The sequence below is a fragment of the Gasterosteus aculeatus genome, chromosome 17 (genome assembly GCF_964276395.1).
Source record: "Gasterosteus aculeatus chromosome 17, fGasAcu3.hap1.1, whole genome shotgun sequence".
NCBI lineage: Eukaryota > Metazoa > Chordata > Actinopteri > Perciformes > Gasterosteidae > Gasterosteus > Gasterosteus aculeatus.
In genome coordinates this window covers 3,790,364-3,809,466 of record NC_135705.1, presented here as the reverse complement: position 1 = coordinate 3,809,466, position 19,103 = coordinate 3,790,364, and the positions used below count along the sequence as shown (strand labels likewise).

General features: G+C 45.6%; 1 protein-coding gene across 6 annotated transcripts in view; it reads left to right on the top strand.

Annotated features, from left to right (window-relative positions):
• The first annotated feature begins 6,889 nt into the window (after positions 1 to 6,889).
• The window catches only part of anks1ab (ankyrin repeat and sterile alpha motif domain containing 1Ab), a 31,740-nt gene continuing 19,526 nt past the window's right edge, over positions 6,890 to 19,103 (top strand). For 4 of the 6 annotated variants that reach the window (XR_013453307.1, XM_040204841.2, XM_078092854.1 and 1 more), the window contains exons 1-2: positions 7,250 to 7,675; positions 16,441 to 16,513. Coding sequence is in view for 5 of the 6 variants with exons in the window: in XM_040204841.2 (XP_040060775.2) it covers positions 7,406 to 7,675; positions 16,441 to 16,513 (343 nt within the window). In the remaining variant the exon portion in view is untranslated. Of the gene's footprint in view, positions 7,016 to 7,249; positions 7,676 to 16,440; positions 16,514 to 19,103 lie in introns of those variants that run through there. The other 2 variants (XM_078092853.1, XM_078092852.1) reach the window with 1 other exon arrangement.

Sequence of the window (19,103 nt, the reverse complement as noted above, 5' to 3'; positions counted from 1 at the left end):
TTATACACTCAGACTGTTGAAGCCTCATAATAGCAGCTATACTTTGGTGATCTGTCAAAGTATCTACAGCTTAACAACCCGGATGTTTACGTAATCCTCTGAAATGGACTCTGATGTAAAATGGTGATTCGGTTTTTGGAATCGTTCGTGCATGAGGTGAACACTAGCATCAAGCTACGAGGAATCCATCAATAACTGTAAAGATTCAAACTTTAATATTTGTCTTACGGGGACTATCACACTCACTTCTTATATCAGCAGTGAGAGAGGCCCCCGGGAAAGCTGTTCTCTAGACTCATCAGCGAGTTCAATGGAGGGGGGGGCGGCCTTCATGGGGAGGACAACTGATTGATTAACCGCTCAAAACTAAACGTTTACCCCCCGCCTCTCCTTTTCCTTACTCTCCCTCCACCTCCATCCTACCTCCTTGCTGCCGCGCTACCCGACACAAACACTGCAATTTAATCCATTCAGTCTTGGCTCCAGATCAATATCCATTTTCCTTCGGCCTGCAGGGAGAGCGCTTGAATCTGCTTGTCTCAAACAGCGTTTTTTTGGGGCGGGGGGCGATACTGATGTACAGTCTCTGACAAGTTTACATGTAATCTCTCACTGACCTGCTGCACGAAAGGCATCTTAACGCGTCCGAGCGTCGTTCTCCTCATCTGAGATGTGGAAACGCGACGGCGAGGCCGCAAAGCCAATGAACGACGTCCAAGTAGATCAAATTAAGGCTAATTGGATCAGCGGCCTCGGAAGTGACCAGGAAGAAAGATGGCGATATCGTTTTACTGTCGACGGCAGCGTTACGCAGTGTGATGGCAGACGGGGGCCTCGCTGGAGAGGATTTAATCACCACCAACACACAGGGCGACCCGGAGCGACATGACAACGTGCCGTCAGCTAAAAGTCTCAATGTGACCGTAGGGAATCAGGAGTAAAAACCTTTGAGTCAATCTCGACGCCGTTAGCCGCCCGCCGCCCGGCCATCTGCACGCCGCGTGGACGGCTGACAGTGATTCCCCTTCACCTGCCCCGCCGGGCATGTTTTATAAATAGGCCCCCCCCCCGTTAAATATTCATTCATAAGCGTTTGAGTATTTTGTACCTCACGGCTGAGTTCTGTGATGTCAAAAGGACACGACGGTTTGCTGACAGGTTTATAGACGCTGGTGTGAAATAAGACATTAAAATGGAAATATGCCAGAGTGATCTGTTTGGGAGTTGGAGGTGAAAATGTATTAATCAGTCAGTGTTTGGGGGCCGTTGTTCATCATCACATGACCGGCAGGATGTTTCTGTGGTAAAGAAGAATTCAATTATATTTGTTTTTATAGGATTGATGAATGGTGTCTGTTGTTTTCTTTATCTACAATTTCGTTTGACTCAATTTCCTGTTTTCTTTCTATTAAAAAGAAAAGCTCTTTTGTGAACACTGACAGTGAAAGACCATTTTTAGAAGTTGAAGTGGAGTTTGTTTGTTTCCCCTATTCTGAAAGTCTAAATTTAGAATAACTTGACTGGATGAATATTTCATGTAACCTCACCTCTAACTTAAGGACTTGAATTTTTTATCAGTGTCCTCATCAGCTCAAACATATGGTTCTTATCCATACATGCATATGAAAGTAGTTGGAAATGTCTTCCTTGATGTCCCTGTCCCATATTACATATGCCACAACAAAGATGATTTCTTTTGCTTTTCTTATTTTGTTGTCAATCTTTTTTTCCTTTTTGTGTCCAAAGTGCATTCTGCTTGTGTTCATGTAGCCCGATCGTTCCATTACTTTCACACACGGTCATCCTTTCAAGCTGGAAATGTGTGCGGAGGTTAACATTTATTTCACCACCACTCTAAGAATAATGCTTTTTATTAAAAACAGTAATAAATGCATTAATGCGAGCCTGAAAAAGCCAAAACACCAACTATAACTTCATTCATATTCATAATATATATATATATATATATATATATATATGTGGGAATTCACCAGTTGAAAAATATATATCATTCAAAAAACACCACACGAAGAAACACTTATTTCATGAGGTATTTCTTAACTTAACGGCCATTTTGCTGCTGACAAGATAATCCCAACAATCAGTCCAATGGATCTAGATTTGTTGCTGAAGCGAGTACCTCTCTATTTAGGTGTTCTGTATCTCCACCCGAATGGAAGTCATGTGAACTGCTGCTTCACGTTGCCAGCTGCAGGGTTGTTATCCTGCAGTGGTGAAAAGGACGGCATGCGGCTAATTTAGTTGACTAATTGATCTCTGAGTTTAAACTGTCGTGCGCCGAGATGCAGACTTATCTCTCATTCGTCCTCCTCAGACTCTCTGTCCGTCCTCTCGTTAGGAGGAGCACTAATCTAAAAACCCTTCTGTGCAGCACAAATCCCAAATGAATGTGTGCTGTTTCATCCATAATCACTGGGAAGATTCTAACAATGAGAACGGAAGGAGAGACGTTTTCTACTCCAGGATCAGAAGGATTCTGAAAGATCACCGTTGCGTTCATGCATCCAATGCATTTTTCATTGAACGACACAATGTTGTTAGAAATGTGTTGTTGTTCTTCGCTTATCCATCTTTTTCCAGACAACATTTCTATTCACTCGATGACAATTCTCAGATTTCCTGTTGTCAGGTCTTGCTTCTCCGAGGAGTTGCGCCTTTCCACAATTATAGTTTTCACTGACCGAGGATGCAAGAAAAAACACGTGTTGAGCACAAAGGAGAAGTTGAGGTTGAAAGAGGTTAAAAGATGTTGGTTTCTAAACCCGAGGTATTTTTAACAGAAAGCCAGGACTCAACACTTGAGTGCTATCTTTCCTTTTTTTACCGCGTCAAGTCAAAATGCTAAAAATGGGCTCAATGTAGAGTCAAAGGCAGGGTCTATTTTTAAGGATACTTACTCTCTCAATTCTTTGATGTTCCGAAGGTTAAAAAGCTTAAAAGCCTTTGGCCGACGCTGTGTTTCTAAAGATGGAGGCACATCTCACTCCAGCAACACATTTCTGACTCAAAGGCCGGGTTTTTACAAGAAGCAGTGCTTCCTGTTCGTAAAAAGACGCTCCTGTGGTATTTTGACGAGTTTCAAACCCCTCTTTCACAGCCTGATGTTCCCACAACTACGAACGGTCATTATTAATGTCTTTATTCTCAACGTGTCCTCACCTCAAAGCGCCGTGTGAGACGTCTAATAATGGAAGTGGCTCGTCCTGCACAACCGCTTCCCTGAGAACACATTCCCTGACCCTCGGCTGAATTTATCAAGCGCGTCTGATTGATTCATGAGTGCCAATATCATTACTATCATTAGGCCGTAGATCTCCGGGACGCTCTGGCTATGGAGCGTGTGTCACGGTGGCGTTGCGCTGAAAGTGACCCGCTTGTGAACCGTCAGCGTTTTCTTGTGGATTAATTAAGAGGCCGTGCGGCTCCATCGCAAGAGGCTCGCTGTCGCTACTCTCCCCTCATTCCCCATTGTCCTTTTCCTCCCTATGAATTAAAATGTGTCCCCCCCTTCGCCTTCCGCCCATGTGCCTTTGGTGAAACACGTATAATTAGTTATTGGATTCAGTTCATATTGTTCTTTGACCACCGGGCCGCACTCATAGAAGCAGCGTTACTGAGAAATAACAAACTGTCAGTTGCTGTAGTCGTCATCGTCCCCCCCCCCCCCCCCCCCCCGAAGGGATATTCGGAAGACACGGAACAGTGGCCATTGTTTTCACAAAGAGCAGTAACCTAACACAGCCCTGCATGCCTCTGGCTCCAACGCACACAGTCACCCCTCTCCGCACATACATTCACATGCATGTGCACATACGTGTGCCCCAGTGCACATGGGAACACACAGCATGTTTGCACATGCTTGCACACACACACACACACACACACACACACACAGACACACACATCTTTTCTAATCTTTGAGAACAAGTGAATGAGCTGCGGCGGGATTCCACGGTGCGTTTTTGATTCGGATCTTTCCAGCTTGCTGAATTTATCTCTTAAGTTTATCGTTATCCTTTTCTCGTGGCCAGCAGCGGTTATTGTGACACGTGACGGCATAAAAGAACAGGCAATATCTTATCACACCAGACAAAAAAGACACAGACGCACAGTTTTTCTCTTCTGAAAAGAATGATGTAATAGGATCACTGATAATTAGGGTGAGAATTCATGGGGAAAATGCTGCAATGTTCTGCTCAGGATGGATCGTTCTTATTGTCACAGCAATGCGTCTTCTTCAAAGGCATCTGCAGGTTGTTAAAAGTTATTCAAACCTTTAAAGTAGTGATGATGAACGGTGGGCAATTTGCCATCTTCATCTCAGCTCAGCATGTTAGAATGCCAGCGTTTGCAAGAAACTTACTTAAGGATTCAACATTGCAGGACCAGGAATGCACAAAAACAACAGGCAGATGTCAGGATCAATAATTAAATAAGCCTGAAAGCTTTTACCAAAGACATTTGGATACATCATCTGGAGTCTATGGATGCCAGTTCCTTATTTTATGGAAATACGCACACTGCCAACAACTTTTTTTCAGCCGTAGCCAAAACACCAGTAAACCAATCTGCCCCAGCAAAGGATTATCGGATCCCGTCTTAGTGGGGAACCTCATGTTGATTTTCTCACACCTACAGATGTTGCAGATGCCGTTAAAAAAAAGATGCCGTTAAAAGGGTATTCCTGACCGACCCCAATGAGACACAGAGAAAAAGGTACAGCGCCTCCACCCTCCAGTCTCTCTGTCTCTCTCCGTCGCCGAATGACATGCAGCGCTACGTCTCCACTCAGCCGTGCACGCTGGCCCTCGCATTTCCCCGCTGAGAGGTCAGCTCTGCTCGTGTCTGTTGGAAAGCTTAGCTTAGCCGCCGCTCGGAGCTAACAGCGGGCAGCTCTTTTGCCGTCGCCCCCGTTCAAGTGATTTATTTTATCCCTCAACCTTGAAGTTACCTTTTCAATGAAGTCTGAATGAAGACACCAGTCACTGAAATCTCCAAAACAATGTGATCAAAATGGGTTTTGACTGACTGAATGTTGACCTTGTTTTGGGGATAGTTCCAAATGCAAATTCTATATGCGAGACTGTTAATTGCAATGACCTCGTTATGTTGCGCATAACTTGATCTTGTGCGTCGTTATTTCTTTGACTTCTCCGCTTGTGCAGTTTGACTCCCCACATTTCAAGGATCTGAAACAAAAATCTCGGATGAATGGCAACGCCGCCGCCTCGGGGAACAGACGACCTTAAAGGCCGCAGCTTTCTCGTTCGTGACTCCCGGGTTAACGTCGGCTCCGGCTCTCCGAGGAGGAAAACAAAAGCTGTGAGAGGGCAACCGTCATTAAGGTGTGTAGATTCCCAGGCATTCGGGGAATCCCACAGCGTGTTTATGGCATTTAAAGACGCAGACGTTGGGGCCTTTTCTGGAGGTAATAGCCTCCAAGGTGTAGTAACTCCATTAGATCTTCACCCAGTGGCCTCGTTCTCCTTCTCTGCAACGACAGCTGATCACACACAAACCGTGTGTGTGTGTGTGTGTGTGTGAGAGCATGTTTACTGTGTGCGCTGTCTCTCTGTGACTTGCACAGTGTGCGTCTCTTTGTTGGAGAACAGTGTTCATGAGTCACCGCTGTTTCCATCCCGAGGCTCAGCAGCCAGCCAGCTGACGGAAGGGAAGCGCGTTTTAATTTGGTCCAATCTAATACGCCGTGAAGACATCATTATCTCGGAGACGCGACGTATTCCGGAGCCTCTATTGTTTTTAAAATGGCGCGTTGAGACGCCGGGGATCTTAAGCGGTCTCGTCCCCCATCACGCTCACGGAGATCATTAAATGTGTCATTCAATTTGCTTCGCTTGATGTTTCTTTTGTTGGTGCCAGCTAAGCAGTGTGCGGGGCCTCCTTGGCGAGCGACGGATGTGATCTTCTCTGTCATGCACATACCAGCGCTGCCCACAGGGAAGAGGTGAGCATGCAAGGAACTTGGCTGATTGAGGGCACGGAGGCACGCTGGGCTGCCTGTGAATACTAAGGACGCCTCACAAGAGTCTCTTTTGTCAGCATGGATTCCCTGTGAGGAGAGTGTTTGAGGTCGTTTCCACATTCCTCCCATAGCAGCATTTCATAGCTTGATTTATTTATTTATTTTTCCCCCTCCTCTGCAGAACCCAAGAGTTAATTTTCCCCCTCATAAAAAACACTTAACGGCATTTACGGTTTGAAAGATGATATGAATCTTCCATCAAATTCATCACACTGAAGTCGACAAAATCTATGTATGTTTCGCCGTGTCACCGCTTCGGCCCTGATGGGATTTGTGACCGTGAAATATTATGTGCGTGTAAGCGTATTTGAGCTGATGCTCACGGTTATGCAGAATTCCACGATAAAAAGCAACTAAATCTTCTGCTAGACCGCAGGTTGCCGTCTCTAGTCTCAAGCTGTAGATGTGCGGTACATAACTGAGTTTATTTAACTACTTTGCTCACATTTTGAGGAGATGAACTTTATTTGTTTCCATTTTATTGCATTTTTTTTTAAGCTTTAGCATTTTGAGTATGACGTGTTATTACATATCCAATCACACGGGAGTATTAAAGCTAGTTATGGGCGATCATTTGCCAGCTGTGATATGTGAGGCAGTTTATATCCATGCTGGTTCAAAAAAAGACCTGTCTGCCCTACAATAACAAAACTAAGTAAGACTGTAACCTCAGCTTCACGCAGACACACAAACACTCGCGTAACACAGACAGAAGAAGAAGAGGAATCCCGGCTCTCCCTCCTTTAAAATGGAGCAGCCACCCAGTGCGTCAGTAACCTGATTACCCCAGCTGTCAGCCTGAATAAGGCCAGGCTTTCGGGATCCTCCCGTCCTCCGATCCACGGTGCGGGACTTGGCCGGTCCTCCTGGAGACTCTGGACACAACTGCAGGACTGAGCACACGCACAAACCGCAGAGGAGGGAAACCACCGGGGCTGCACAAGTCAGCAGGTAAGAGGAAGACGATTTTTTATTTTTTATTACCCACTGATTATATTTGCCACATTACGGTTAAGATTCACGGCCTGATAAGGATTAAAGACAATGGTAATGTGAGTCAAAGAGGCACAGTTCAGAGGATAAAGGAGGGGGACCCTTCGGGGCCGCCGGCCACCAAGGGGAGGGCAACAGGATACAACTCGTGGGTGGACCTTGATGATTGTTTCTGTGCTCAACGATTCTTTCACTTGCTTCCTTCCTTCAAAAGAGAAGCACTTTGCGTTGGAGGCAAGTTATGTTTCATTAATCTTTGCCTTTCAGTGCTTCAAAGATCCTGGATCACTCTTTTGGGCCGACAAAAACGAGTGGTAGGACTGCAGGAAAGTGAATGTTTTGAAAACCATGGCAGACTGCACACGGGACGCCAAACCCACCAAAGTGACCCGGAATCCACAGGCTGACGTCAAGGACTCCGCGGCAGCGGTCAAAGTCCGACCCGCAGACCTGGGGCTGATTCGAAGCCTGTCCAAGTCAGACTCTGACCTGTTGGCGTCGCCGCTCGCCGAGGAGGAGGACGGAGGTCTGGCCGGCCGCAGTGGGTCCGTGTCCAACTGCAGCTCCGGGCAGCCGTCCGCGGAGCGCATGCCTTCCTTCGCCTCCGAGTGGGATGAGGTAATAATCCAGCTCCGGGGATGGGGAGACGAGGTGGGAGGGTGTAGCTGACGGAGGGAGGGGCACCGGCGGCGTTAAGGCACAGACAGGCTTTGAAGTAGACTGTGTAAATGTCCTTAAGAAGTGTGTTAGCGAGAGTGAACGTTTTTGAAGGGGGGGGGAGGCCTATGAGATGCAGTTGAGGATTAGTGAGGGGGGTAGAAGAAAGGAATGGAATGGTAAGCAGCATATTTCAAGAGAGCGGATGGAAGGAAGGAAGGAAGGAAGGAAGTGGAGCAGAGTCCAGCAGAAGCCTTGATGGACTGCAGTGAGTTTACCCGGGCCGTCGGCGCACAGGGCCTGTGGGCGAGTGCTCGGATGCATGAATGGCTTGATCACTTGCGCCGACTCTTCTAAGACTAATTGGGCCCGTGCTGTCATCCCGCATCCGCTCAGCGCGCGTCTCAGAGGGGCCGACCCACGCTCACACACTGTCTCCTCCTGCACTCCTCGGGGCGCCTCTGCTGCGTCTTTTACGCCACCTACTTTCAGCCCACTGTGAGCACCAACCCCCCCCCCACACCCACACCCACACCCATCCATATCCTCAAAAACCTTAACTTGCTTGAGCCCATCAATGTAGAGTATTCACATGATACCAAAACGTCCCGCTGCACTTAAACAGTCAAACCCTTTCAGGGGACACAGTAGCTTAAAGGCAAAAGAATATTTCTGACATGTTAAGAAAGACTTTTGCACACAGCGGTATTTTTCGCGATAACGCACTGATGTCATCGCCGGCAGCTCGTTGAAGTCACAGTGAGGCGGCTGTTCAGAAGCAGTTCACGTGTATCTGCTTTGACCTTTGTGCGCTTCTTTATGCAAGCGAGGACAAGGTAACGTTCTGAATGTTCATTCATCCGCCTGTGCTTCTTTCAAAGTTTCAAACTTGCCAGGAGGACAGAGGGAATATGTACTACAGTATTCATGCTGAATCATTCATGAAGAGTTTACATTCTGCGATACATAAATAATAGTTGAACCATGAGTAACGTCGGTATGCATGACAGAAAATATGATCGTACGCCCAAATGGTTGAGACGTTTTGTGATTTTCCTCGAACCCTCGGAATTTGAGAGAGTTTGGTCGGTTGCTGGTCCATCATTTCTTGCATACATGCGGTTCTGCTGGAGTGATTTGGACACATTTCTCACAGTGTTTCTTTTGTATGCAGCAATCTAGAATCCTATGACAAACATCCAAAATCTCATATTTATCAGAAGAAATTTAAGGCAACTTTATATTGTTTCCTGCTATAGAAAAATGACAGCAATCAAAGCTCAACACACACACACACTGACACTTCCCTGCTGCACAAATAGCGACTTTCACATTATGTTGCGAGCGTCCAACTTTTTCTTTCTTTTAACAAGAGCAGTTGGGTGTCTTGAGACATCTTGAACTTTTCCTGGGCCGTGAGTGTCCCTCTCTTTGTCATCCGTCCCTGTCCGGAGCGCGCTCTCTGCTCCGCCCCTCGCCTCCGCCCCTCGACCCCGACAAAACTGTTTATTCAGGCCGCGTTGGGTGGGGTGTCCTGTTCTCAAGGGCATCCTGTTTTGCAGCTGCTCATTGAGTGTCTGTTTCTCTTCCAGATTTCCAGGCATTTGTTTGGGTCTGGGTTGTGCGTCTGTCCTTATGTATGTGTGCGTGGGTGTGTGCGTGTAGTACAGAATACGAATGATGGTGTTCAGATGTTGTTATCATAAAGAAGGAAGTTATGAGATTAAGCGTAACCTTTAAACCCCATTGACATTTTCAGTGGTATACATGCATTTTGAATTGTATTACGTCTGGCAGCTTGTGTAACCGCTGACCATTTTGCCATTTTCTTTTCCTAAGACCGAAAGTATTAAACATTTATCCAAACAAAGAGAAGAACTGTATTTGACGATTTTCTTTAGCCAACACAGACAATTTTAATGAACTAAATAGACTTAAATTATACGGGATTTTTACCGGACTGGAAATGTAAATGTTTGAGACACTTTAACTCATAGTTACACATTTTTAAAAAAGGAAGAAAAAGGGATAATGATGCTATGATGTCCTCTATTGTCCTGTCAGCACCGTTTATTTGACTTTTGACTTTTTACTGACGGATAAAGCGACTAATTGGTTTTATGGGAAGAGTGAGCTTTACAATACGCTAACACTGGATGTTTTCATGTTTTCATTTTAGTGCCAACTTCACGATAGCTAGCCGACCATAGCTAGCCGACCATAGCTAGCCGACCATAGCTAGCTGACGTTACGCTCACATTAAAGCTAACGCTAACGTTTTACTTGAGAAACCGGTCAAAGCGCGGTGGTGACCAGAAATAGGCCAGTGCCGACTTTTTTGGCGGCTCTGTAGATCCCCATACGTCTGTCTCAAACTGTCAAGCAGATACTATCCAACAAAACAAAGGCATGTATTTGGTAGAATAATCCAGCTGTTTCGACTAAAAAGGCAAGTGGCATTATGTAAGGTACACTGACGCCTACTTTTTGACTATCTCCCAAATAACACAATCATTGTCATATAATAATGTTGCACCCATTACATGCCTAATAATAGAAATGGCATACATGATTAAGGTGATTGACGTCTCCCCCACATCTGTTCAATACTCAAAAGTCAAAGTGTAACACGGAGCCGCGTTACAGATGCTTCAGTGGCTTCATTCGCGTGCATACTCTAAATTTCCCAGCGGTATTCCTCAGGTCATTACACATGCAAGCTTTTAAAGTGCAAGTATGTATGTGCTGCAACACTTGCTAATGCCGGTGGTCTTGCATAACACGGGCAGATTGGGACCCCTAATAATAACACCTGTATTTATTATGTTGCCTTTGGTTCGTTTGGATTCGAACCGTTCACAGTGAAAATGAAATAAAACTAACAATAAAACAGCTGTATGTTGGTAAATCCAGTTCATGTGGAGGGAATATTTTTAAAGTACATGTAAGTTGGTTTATAATTCATATAGAGGCCACGGCAGAGTGAACAACGAGATCAGCGAGATCGGGTTTGACAGATTCATGGTACATGAATATAAGAGTGGTGGTGATGGGGGGGTGGGGGGGGCAATCCTTTTTCACCTGTCACATTGCCCGTAAAATTTCTCACCGGGGGTATCACATGAGACACCACATTTCCTCCAACCCGCTTTTAAATGCTGCGTTCACCCACACGGGCAGCAGACAGTGTTTTTACGCTATTTTGCGCCTTAAATTTAGCCGGATTGTGAGGATTTAAACACGACGGGAAAGACATCGGGGCTTCCCACTTTCGTGACTGCTTTAATCTGTATTTCTTTGTTGTGACTTTCAAAGTGAGGCGAGGCGACTACACAGCGTTTTGACAACTGGTTCCATAGCAGCTGCTCACAAAGTATCGTCAGACGAGAATATTTTGCTTTTGAAAATTGCATTTTGGAGCAGGCACATTGGCCCACAGTGACGGCGGCAGCGGGCCAGTCAAACGTTTTATTAGAAATGAAACCAACATCATTATTGACACCAGAGCACTGGCCGGGGAGAGTGGATGCCTCGGCAGTGTGTGAAATATATTGATGAGTTGGGAGCGCGTGTGTGGAAGTGTCGCAGGCAACGAGATGCTCAAATTCGCCTTTTGTGAAGATTTGCTGCTGTTCTTTCTCTTCTTTAATAATTGAATACTTCAGAGGTCAAACAATGAATCAAAAATATGACTGGCAGCAGGAGCTGTTAGCTGCAGCCGTCCCTCAACAGCTCTGTGTTGTTGAGGGTTATTTTGTACAGGTAGAAAAATACACCCTATGGAATTTAATTTATGATAATCTGACGTTACTTTACATTAAGTCTCGATTGCACCACTACTTGACAGGTGGATGCGGGAGAAGATCCACACAAATAAAGCCATTTATTCTTGTAGTGGTTAACAAAGTATCTGGCGATCACCAGTCCCAGACTAAAATCAATGCAACATCACCCATTTATTTCCATATTCCTTAAAAAAAAAAAAATAACTATATGACTAAAATATTCAAGGCTTAGTACGCAAACACAAATTCATGTCGCCATGTCCGCCATATTTATAGGACACCACAAAAGGCCACCGTGACTTTGCTGTGATCATTCTTAGTGGCTTGATCTTTGCTGCGTGGTTGCAAAACTGTCAAATATATTTAAAAATCAATCATCAAATCATGAGCCCTGCCGGACAGAATTATGTGATTTGGGTTTTGTAGAGTGAGGAGCTGCCGGCCCATCTGTCTTCATTCACCATGATGCCGCGCTGCAAATCCTCTTTCCAGGCCAGCGCCAGTGAGGCAGGCGGGTTTTTTTGGTTAGTTTATCATCATTTCCATTATCTTTTCCGCTTCGGGCTCATCGCCATCACTTACGTGCAAGAAGCATAGGCTCAGTAGACAATGTGTTACTCGCTATCGCTAAAGCACATTGTTCAAGATTATTTAGTATCTTATCTTATTTTACTCGACAAGAAAGTTGTGGCAGGCAGGCGGAAGAAGATCTCAAGCTGTGACTTTAGCGTGCAATACTCAAATATATGAGTACTGGATACTACATTTATATGTTGATGAAAACCACTGCCTCACAAGGAAATGCACACATTAAACCGGGAAGCAGCTCAAAGCTCGGAGCAATGGGGATGGTGAGGCAGCTTCAAGAACATCCTGTAAAAAGAAAAAAAGGAAGTAAACACTTTGATTTTCTCCTTTTTTAAGTAGCGTTCAACGCAGTGGCAGCGCGATGATTGACAGCTTGTGTCTCATACCGTGCGTACAAATCATTTCTCGTATTCCGGATGCATAAAGTGCAATAAGGAGATTAGTGCACTGTATAGATTAAGTGTCAAGTGTATAATTGGGACACAGCTATGGTTTCTGAATTGGCTTATTGTATTTGCTGATGTATTGATTTGATTTATGATTATGTTCTTCAAAGCCTAAAGCTTAATCATAACAGAGGGAGCACCTTGGATAAATGTGTTATAAATCATTTTTGTTGATAGTTGAACAGCTGGCTGAAATTGATCGCCCTTATACATATCTCATGCAATTATTGTCCAGTTTCGTGATATCTTTGAACCATATCATTTGTTTTTCCTTTCATTCTAAAAAAAAAAGTGCACTTTGGCCCGAAAATCTGGGAACATGTAAGAGAGGGTTTTCTAATCATCCATTAGTCTTCTAAGGCGATTAGCAAACACAATGTACCATTAGAACACTGGAGTGATAGTTGCTGGAAATGGGCCTCTACACATCTGTGTAGATATTTCATTAAAAAACAGATGTTTCCACCTAGAATAGTCATTTACCACATTAACAATGTATAGAGTGTATTTCTGATTCATTTAATGTTATCTTCATTGAAAAAAACAGTTCTTTTCTTTGAAAAATAAAGGACATTTCTAAGTGACCCCAAACTTTTGAATGGTAGTGTTTAACCGCGAACATTTAAATTTATTTAAATTAGGTTAGAATATCCAATTGCCTGGTTTGTTCAAGGATTTCAGGTATCTAACTTTTCTCTCATGGAACAGCGCTATATATTTATATATGCAGTGTATTTTCCAGGGGCAGTGAAGCACGTAATAAATGTAGGCCTAATAGGGCCTGTCGAGGAACGGAAAGGAAGCTGCCTGACTCAGGATATAATTGGCCAACCTCCGACTAATGTGGAGCTCTGTTAACTCGTTGAAGCCGTATTGATTCAAGTCAGGAGTCTGTCGTACTTTGATGGCTGGAAGAAAAGATGAAGTCGGAGATTAGAGACGCTTCAATATCTACTGATACTAAAATTAGATATCGTAACGATACTCAATTAGCTTGGATCGGGTCGGGGTCTACGTGCACATCTGGTAGGGAATACCACTTTTCATGCCTAACCCAAAAAAGAATGGTCTCCGTCCCTTCCACATAGTGGAACAGCTTATTAATCAAACACTGGTATTGTATCCACGCTTGATATTTCAGCCAAAACCCAATTTCCCAGGTGGCGGTACGCTCAAGATCAGTATCCCACACGAGCTCTATCTTAAATTGCCTTTGCTCAGTTATTTAGATTCAAGATTGGTTAATTCTACAAATTAGTGAAATTATTTTTTACATTTCCAATTTCTTCGTTTAAAAATAACAAGGCATAATTTATTGAGGCTGTGCAGAATAAGGTAAATGCTAAGAACTTCAGTTGTAGAAGCAAAAATATCAACGATTTCACCTTAATGTCAGGTCTTTTCAGTTCTCCTACTTCAGGTTGAAAAGGTGCCAAAATGGATCATTTCCGCAGCGTCTGCATGAATTGAAGTGCAGATCGACCTGCATTAGCATGTGAATCACTTCAGGAGGTGCAGCTATCGCTCAGAGTTGAGCACCAGGGCTTTGATGGCAGTCCACCCAGATGCCTCCTCACGGCACCATCTATCACATTTCTGCCTTAATAGATCTTCATCGTAGATCATTTCCATCCTGTTCCCAGACGTTCAGAAGAAAGTTCTGAGTCAAATGAATTCCCATCGAGAGCCGCTTGCAACAGCACCTTTTCTCTTTTTGTTTAAAGATTATATAACGGCTTTTATGTAACAGACAAAGATGGAGGGAAAGGAGGGAGATCGAGAACAACATGTAGCAGGCGGCATCGAATCGGACCTCGTTGCTATAAAGCGTGCGGACAACATAATAGAAACGCCTGTCGGTATCCGCTGGCGCCTCTTAGTGTAACATCTCTTACATCCCTACATCCCTCGCCTGGTTTTCGCCTGCGACGTGGTTTGAGCAGCTAAAGATTGTGATGGAGCAGCTGTCGACGCCGCCGGACTCCAACCGGCCGGCTGGCCTTTTCTTCCCGGCCTTTGCATGTGGTGTGAATGTGCGAACGGCTGTCAATCCCTGGGATTAACTGGCAGCTCGGTGTCTGCTGGGATTGACTGCACCCCCCTCCCCACCCCCCCCCCCCCCTGCAACACAAAGGTTAAGTGGGTATAGCTGACGGAAATGGGAATACCAACGGACCAATTGACCTGAGTTCATACTCCATTCCAGGAACCGATGTGTGGAATATGTTTGACGTATTTGACAGCTTATTTCTCTTTTGAATAACATAAATACACCCAACGCAGCTCTAGTCCACCGCTTTGAGCGAACTATTTGGCGGATGACGCTGAATCTGCCCGATGTTATGAAATACTTGCGGCACTTAAACTCGGATGACGCAGGCTTCCCTAGAGGTAGCGTTTTGGTGACCGGCTCGAATAAAGATGCACTTAAGCTCAGATGTAATGTATTCTTGATGTGTGTGTGTGATATAGAATGTAACTGGGTTAATTCAAAGAGTAATGTGGGGTCTGCGTTGCTGGAGGCATGTGCCATGCGTCCCCACGTGCCCGACTTCCAAATGAATCAAGGCTTTTCCACAGTGTTGATGCCACCAGCGAAGTGCGTAGGGCTTTTTCAAATACTAAATATTACATCCAATAAGCCGGGCCGTGTCTCTGGTGTCACCGTAGCAGAATCAGCCTTTTCAGGCTTGGAAAAACCGTCATTGCTGATTTTGAACAGGCGGCTCCAGTGATTCTAAATTTAGATCGGCAATAGTTCGCACATGAAATCTCGTGACCCCGGCGTGCTATCGCTTTCAAAATAAGCTCCTGCAGATACGAAGTCGAAGAATGCTGAATGCTATAAATACGTGAGGTCTCTTCTCTATATGACGGAGTGAATGGTTGATTTGTTCTGTGCGCGAAGTGATTATTGTTCAAATACGTGGTGCGTTTCTATGAGTCCCAATCTCTTTGTCCTGGGTGGGACATTGTGAATCATGAACACTGTTATATGGAAGGAATATGGGTTTGGGTACTTTAAGATGTGTGTTCCAGTGGAGCCCAATGAAATCCTTGTATTGTAATGTTTAACAAGAGGGAAAAGGGGAACAGCTCATCTCACACCTGTTCTAAGTGGTCCCGTCTTACTCAGCTCTCACGCTGCTGCTCATTCCCGTTGCTGTTTGGGAAGGACAAATGGGCCTTTTGTCCGCATTGATCAGATGATATACAGATGTTAAGTGTTGATTAGCGAGCCGCATCTCTGCAGATAGTTAGATTGTCTCTGGATCAAGAAATGAGCAAAGCGCATTTGTTGTCTTTGTACGAGCGGCTGCGTCCAGCATCGAACGACACGTCTCGGGTTACTGTTTAGTCACGCAGTAAATAAACAGAAGCAAACCACCTGCAAATGTAATATCTCTCTCCTGGAAAGCCAGAGACTACTTAAATAAACACGTTTGGGCTCTAAACCCCTAAACAACTCTTCTCTGTAATCTCCTACATACCACATTGTGCGCGCTTAACCTCGCCGTCTCCTGTGCAGCTTGAATAATACAGGTCTGAGAGGGCAATCAAACACTCACAAAGAAACAGTCGGCAACACATCCGAATCCTCCGCAGGGTCGGTTCGTGCGCCGTGGACCCGGCGACTGGACGGCCGCCACGGGGGCCTCGATAATTCTGAATTTCTGAAGCTCCTCGATTGCGATTCACCTCACGGCCTCGCCGTGTTTCTGCTGAGCGAGTCGTCGGATCGTCGTGATCCATCGTTGCAAAGCGGCCCGCCTCCTCCCCGGCGCGCCCTGCGGCTCTTTGTGCTCACCCACCCCCCCCCCCCCCCCGGTGCCGGCCCCTCTTTTTTATAACTGCCTTTCGTAAATTGACATCGTTTCTGGTGCTTTCTGCTTGTTCTCTCCAACAGATTGAGAAGATCATGAACTTGATTGGAGCAGGCATCGAGACGTCAGAAGAGCAGCGGCCTACCCGGAGCTCAGGTAACGCGTCTCCGCCCAACCGCGTTTTTTAAGGCAACAATCCCTCTTTAGTCAGGCTGAACTGAGTCGTCTTTCTCTTCCGGAGACCAAGCGGCGTGTTAAATGTACTGTTTGGTTAACGCAAAATGACGTCTGGGTCTGGGGGATTAAGTGAGTCGCGTTCATGAACCATTCACGAGGATCTTAATTGCTCGTGTTGCCGCATTCGTGGCGCCGCTGTGGAGGTGGTGAGACGGGAGTCACACACAAAGGACAACACCAACCAAACTCCTTACGCCCTTTGACTGATTACTGTCTGTGAGCTGCGGTTCAGTATTCAAACGCACCCTTCTCATAAATCTATAATTCTTATAAATAAAACTATTCTTACAAGAGATTCAAGCTGATGACGCTGATGTTATTTGTTAGGAACAACGTTTTCCACCTCGTGGGATATCTGATTTAAAAACTGCATTCTTTACTATCTCAATGGGGCCTTGAACGGACGGCAGGCTTCGTCGGGCGTCCATTCAAGGCAGAAGGCAGCTGGCATGGCCTCGGTTTGTTTGGATAACGCTCCTGCGTCGGTACGGTGTAGACCTCCCTCTGACAGAGACTCTGCCACGAGGCGGTTTCATCATACGGCCGTTGTGTAACAGCTCCACCGGGCACAGCGCCGCCTTCCAGAAGCCCCACACGTGCGATTTGTGCGTCAATTATTTTACATCTTCTGCATCTGTCGGCCCGATACCAAGCAAGCGGTTACAGCGGCATTGCTCTACCACTACTTTCAAAAGGTAAGAAATGAGAAACAAGAAAGAAAATGTGGCTCGGGGTGCCTGACGTGATATATCAAAACAGCTGCAATACAAGAATGATTGTACACAGTTTAAACAGATTATTGAAATATATTTACAACGAGAAGGGAGGCAAATTAATAATAATAATACACATAATTCAATCATAATTAAAATGTAACTCAAAAGATATAATTGGAATATATAAGAGGAGATGAATAATCGGGGCTGGTTTTACATTGGAGGGTTCATTTATGGCTTTAATTCTAACTCAACTTCCAGGACACTTGAGCATTCTTTAATTAATTCCCATCTTAACAATTAGTACCTGAGGTTATTTTACATTACATAAGAGGGAATATGTTGTTTCTTTTCTTCTACACATATAGGTGCGTGCTATTTATAGCCCCTGTTTGAGGAACAGCTCGCAGAAAGTGTCCCAGATTCCGCTGAGTCATGCCGTCGCTCTCACGATTTTAATCTGAGGTCGTGCACAAGTAGTGCTGGAGGTTGCGAAGATGCTTTTGTTTGCGTGTGTGTTTCTGTGTGTAGCTTGCATCCCTCTTTAACCACAGTCTAATAAAAGACGGACAAACAGGTATCCGTCGCCGGGAGGAAGAGACGATGGAGATTACACAAAGATGAAAACCTAACTTGTCCCCCGTCCCTCCACTTGTGTCTTTTTATTGTGACAGAACTGGGACAAAAACATCACGCCTGTGCCAGCGTATTCTCTTTCCACACACCGTTTCCTCGTGTGCTCTCATCCCATCGCGCCCTCTCCGTGCATCGACCGCAAACAAGAGTTCTGAACATTTCGATTTTTCCTGGCTGGGTTTCGTGAAACAGCCCTGCAATTTCAGCCCATTTAGATGCAATTTTTAGCGCCGTTGTGCGTGAAAGAGGACGAGGTTGTTTGTGTCGTGTGTCTCGATTGTGCGCTAACAGAGCACTGAGTAAATGAGCTTAAACAGAGAGAGGGAGCTCGGCTAACAGCACACGGGAGGCATCGGCTCGGCTTGTGTACAAGGCTCCCCCAGACGTTCAAAGGACGAGTCCGCCTTCGATTTCCTCGAATTAATTCAGCTTTGCGGCTCATTTTCTCTCCGGCTCGCTTGTGTGTTGACAAGGAGCTGCTGCTTTTCTCCACCTCCGATAAAGACGCGCGGCCTTATCTACCTACAACCTCCACCTCTCGCTCTGTTAAAAAGGTCTTTTTGGGGGCGCTGCTTGGAGCCACGTCTTGAAGTGGCAGCGCTCAAACCCACTTGGATGGATTTGACGGCTTGGTCTGTTAACAGGGGATTAGACAGTGACCCAGTTCCTCCCCCTACGGAGAAGCGTTGTATGCTCTGTCAGTCAGTAATTAGGTTCTACCGTAGGAGGTGTTGCTGTCCCAAATTAATGGGAGCATTTGGAAGGGGTGGCGGGTCTTTGTGTGGATATCGTGGCGTCAGAGCTGACTTTGGAGGAGTTGTGGGATCATAATTAGTCCTTCTTAACGTCCCGTTACCATCTTATTCTGATAACAACCGACGAGCACCGGCCCTCGCGGATGACTGACGGGTCACGAGGACCTGACTTGGCCTTTTACCCGATCGTTAGCGCCCGAGCGAACAGCGGTACGGGGCGGGCCAATTACGGAGGAGGCTCAATCAATAGCCCTTCACTTTGCTCCCCCTCAGTTGGCACAGCTTCCCCTCGCCCCGACCGCCTTACTGACTGGCTGACTGCCCATCTGGGAATGTGCGAGGTGATTGCGAGCAGCTTGAAAGCCTGCATAATCACCCTCCGCCTTCAGCTGTATCCGGGTA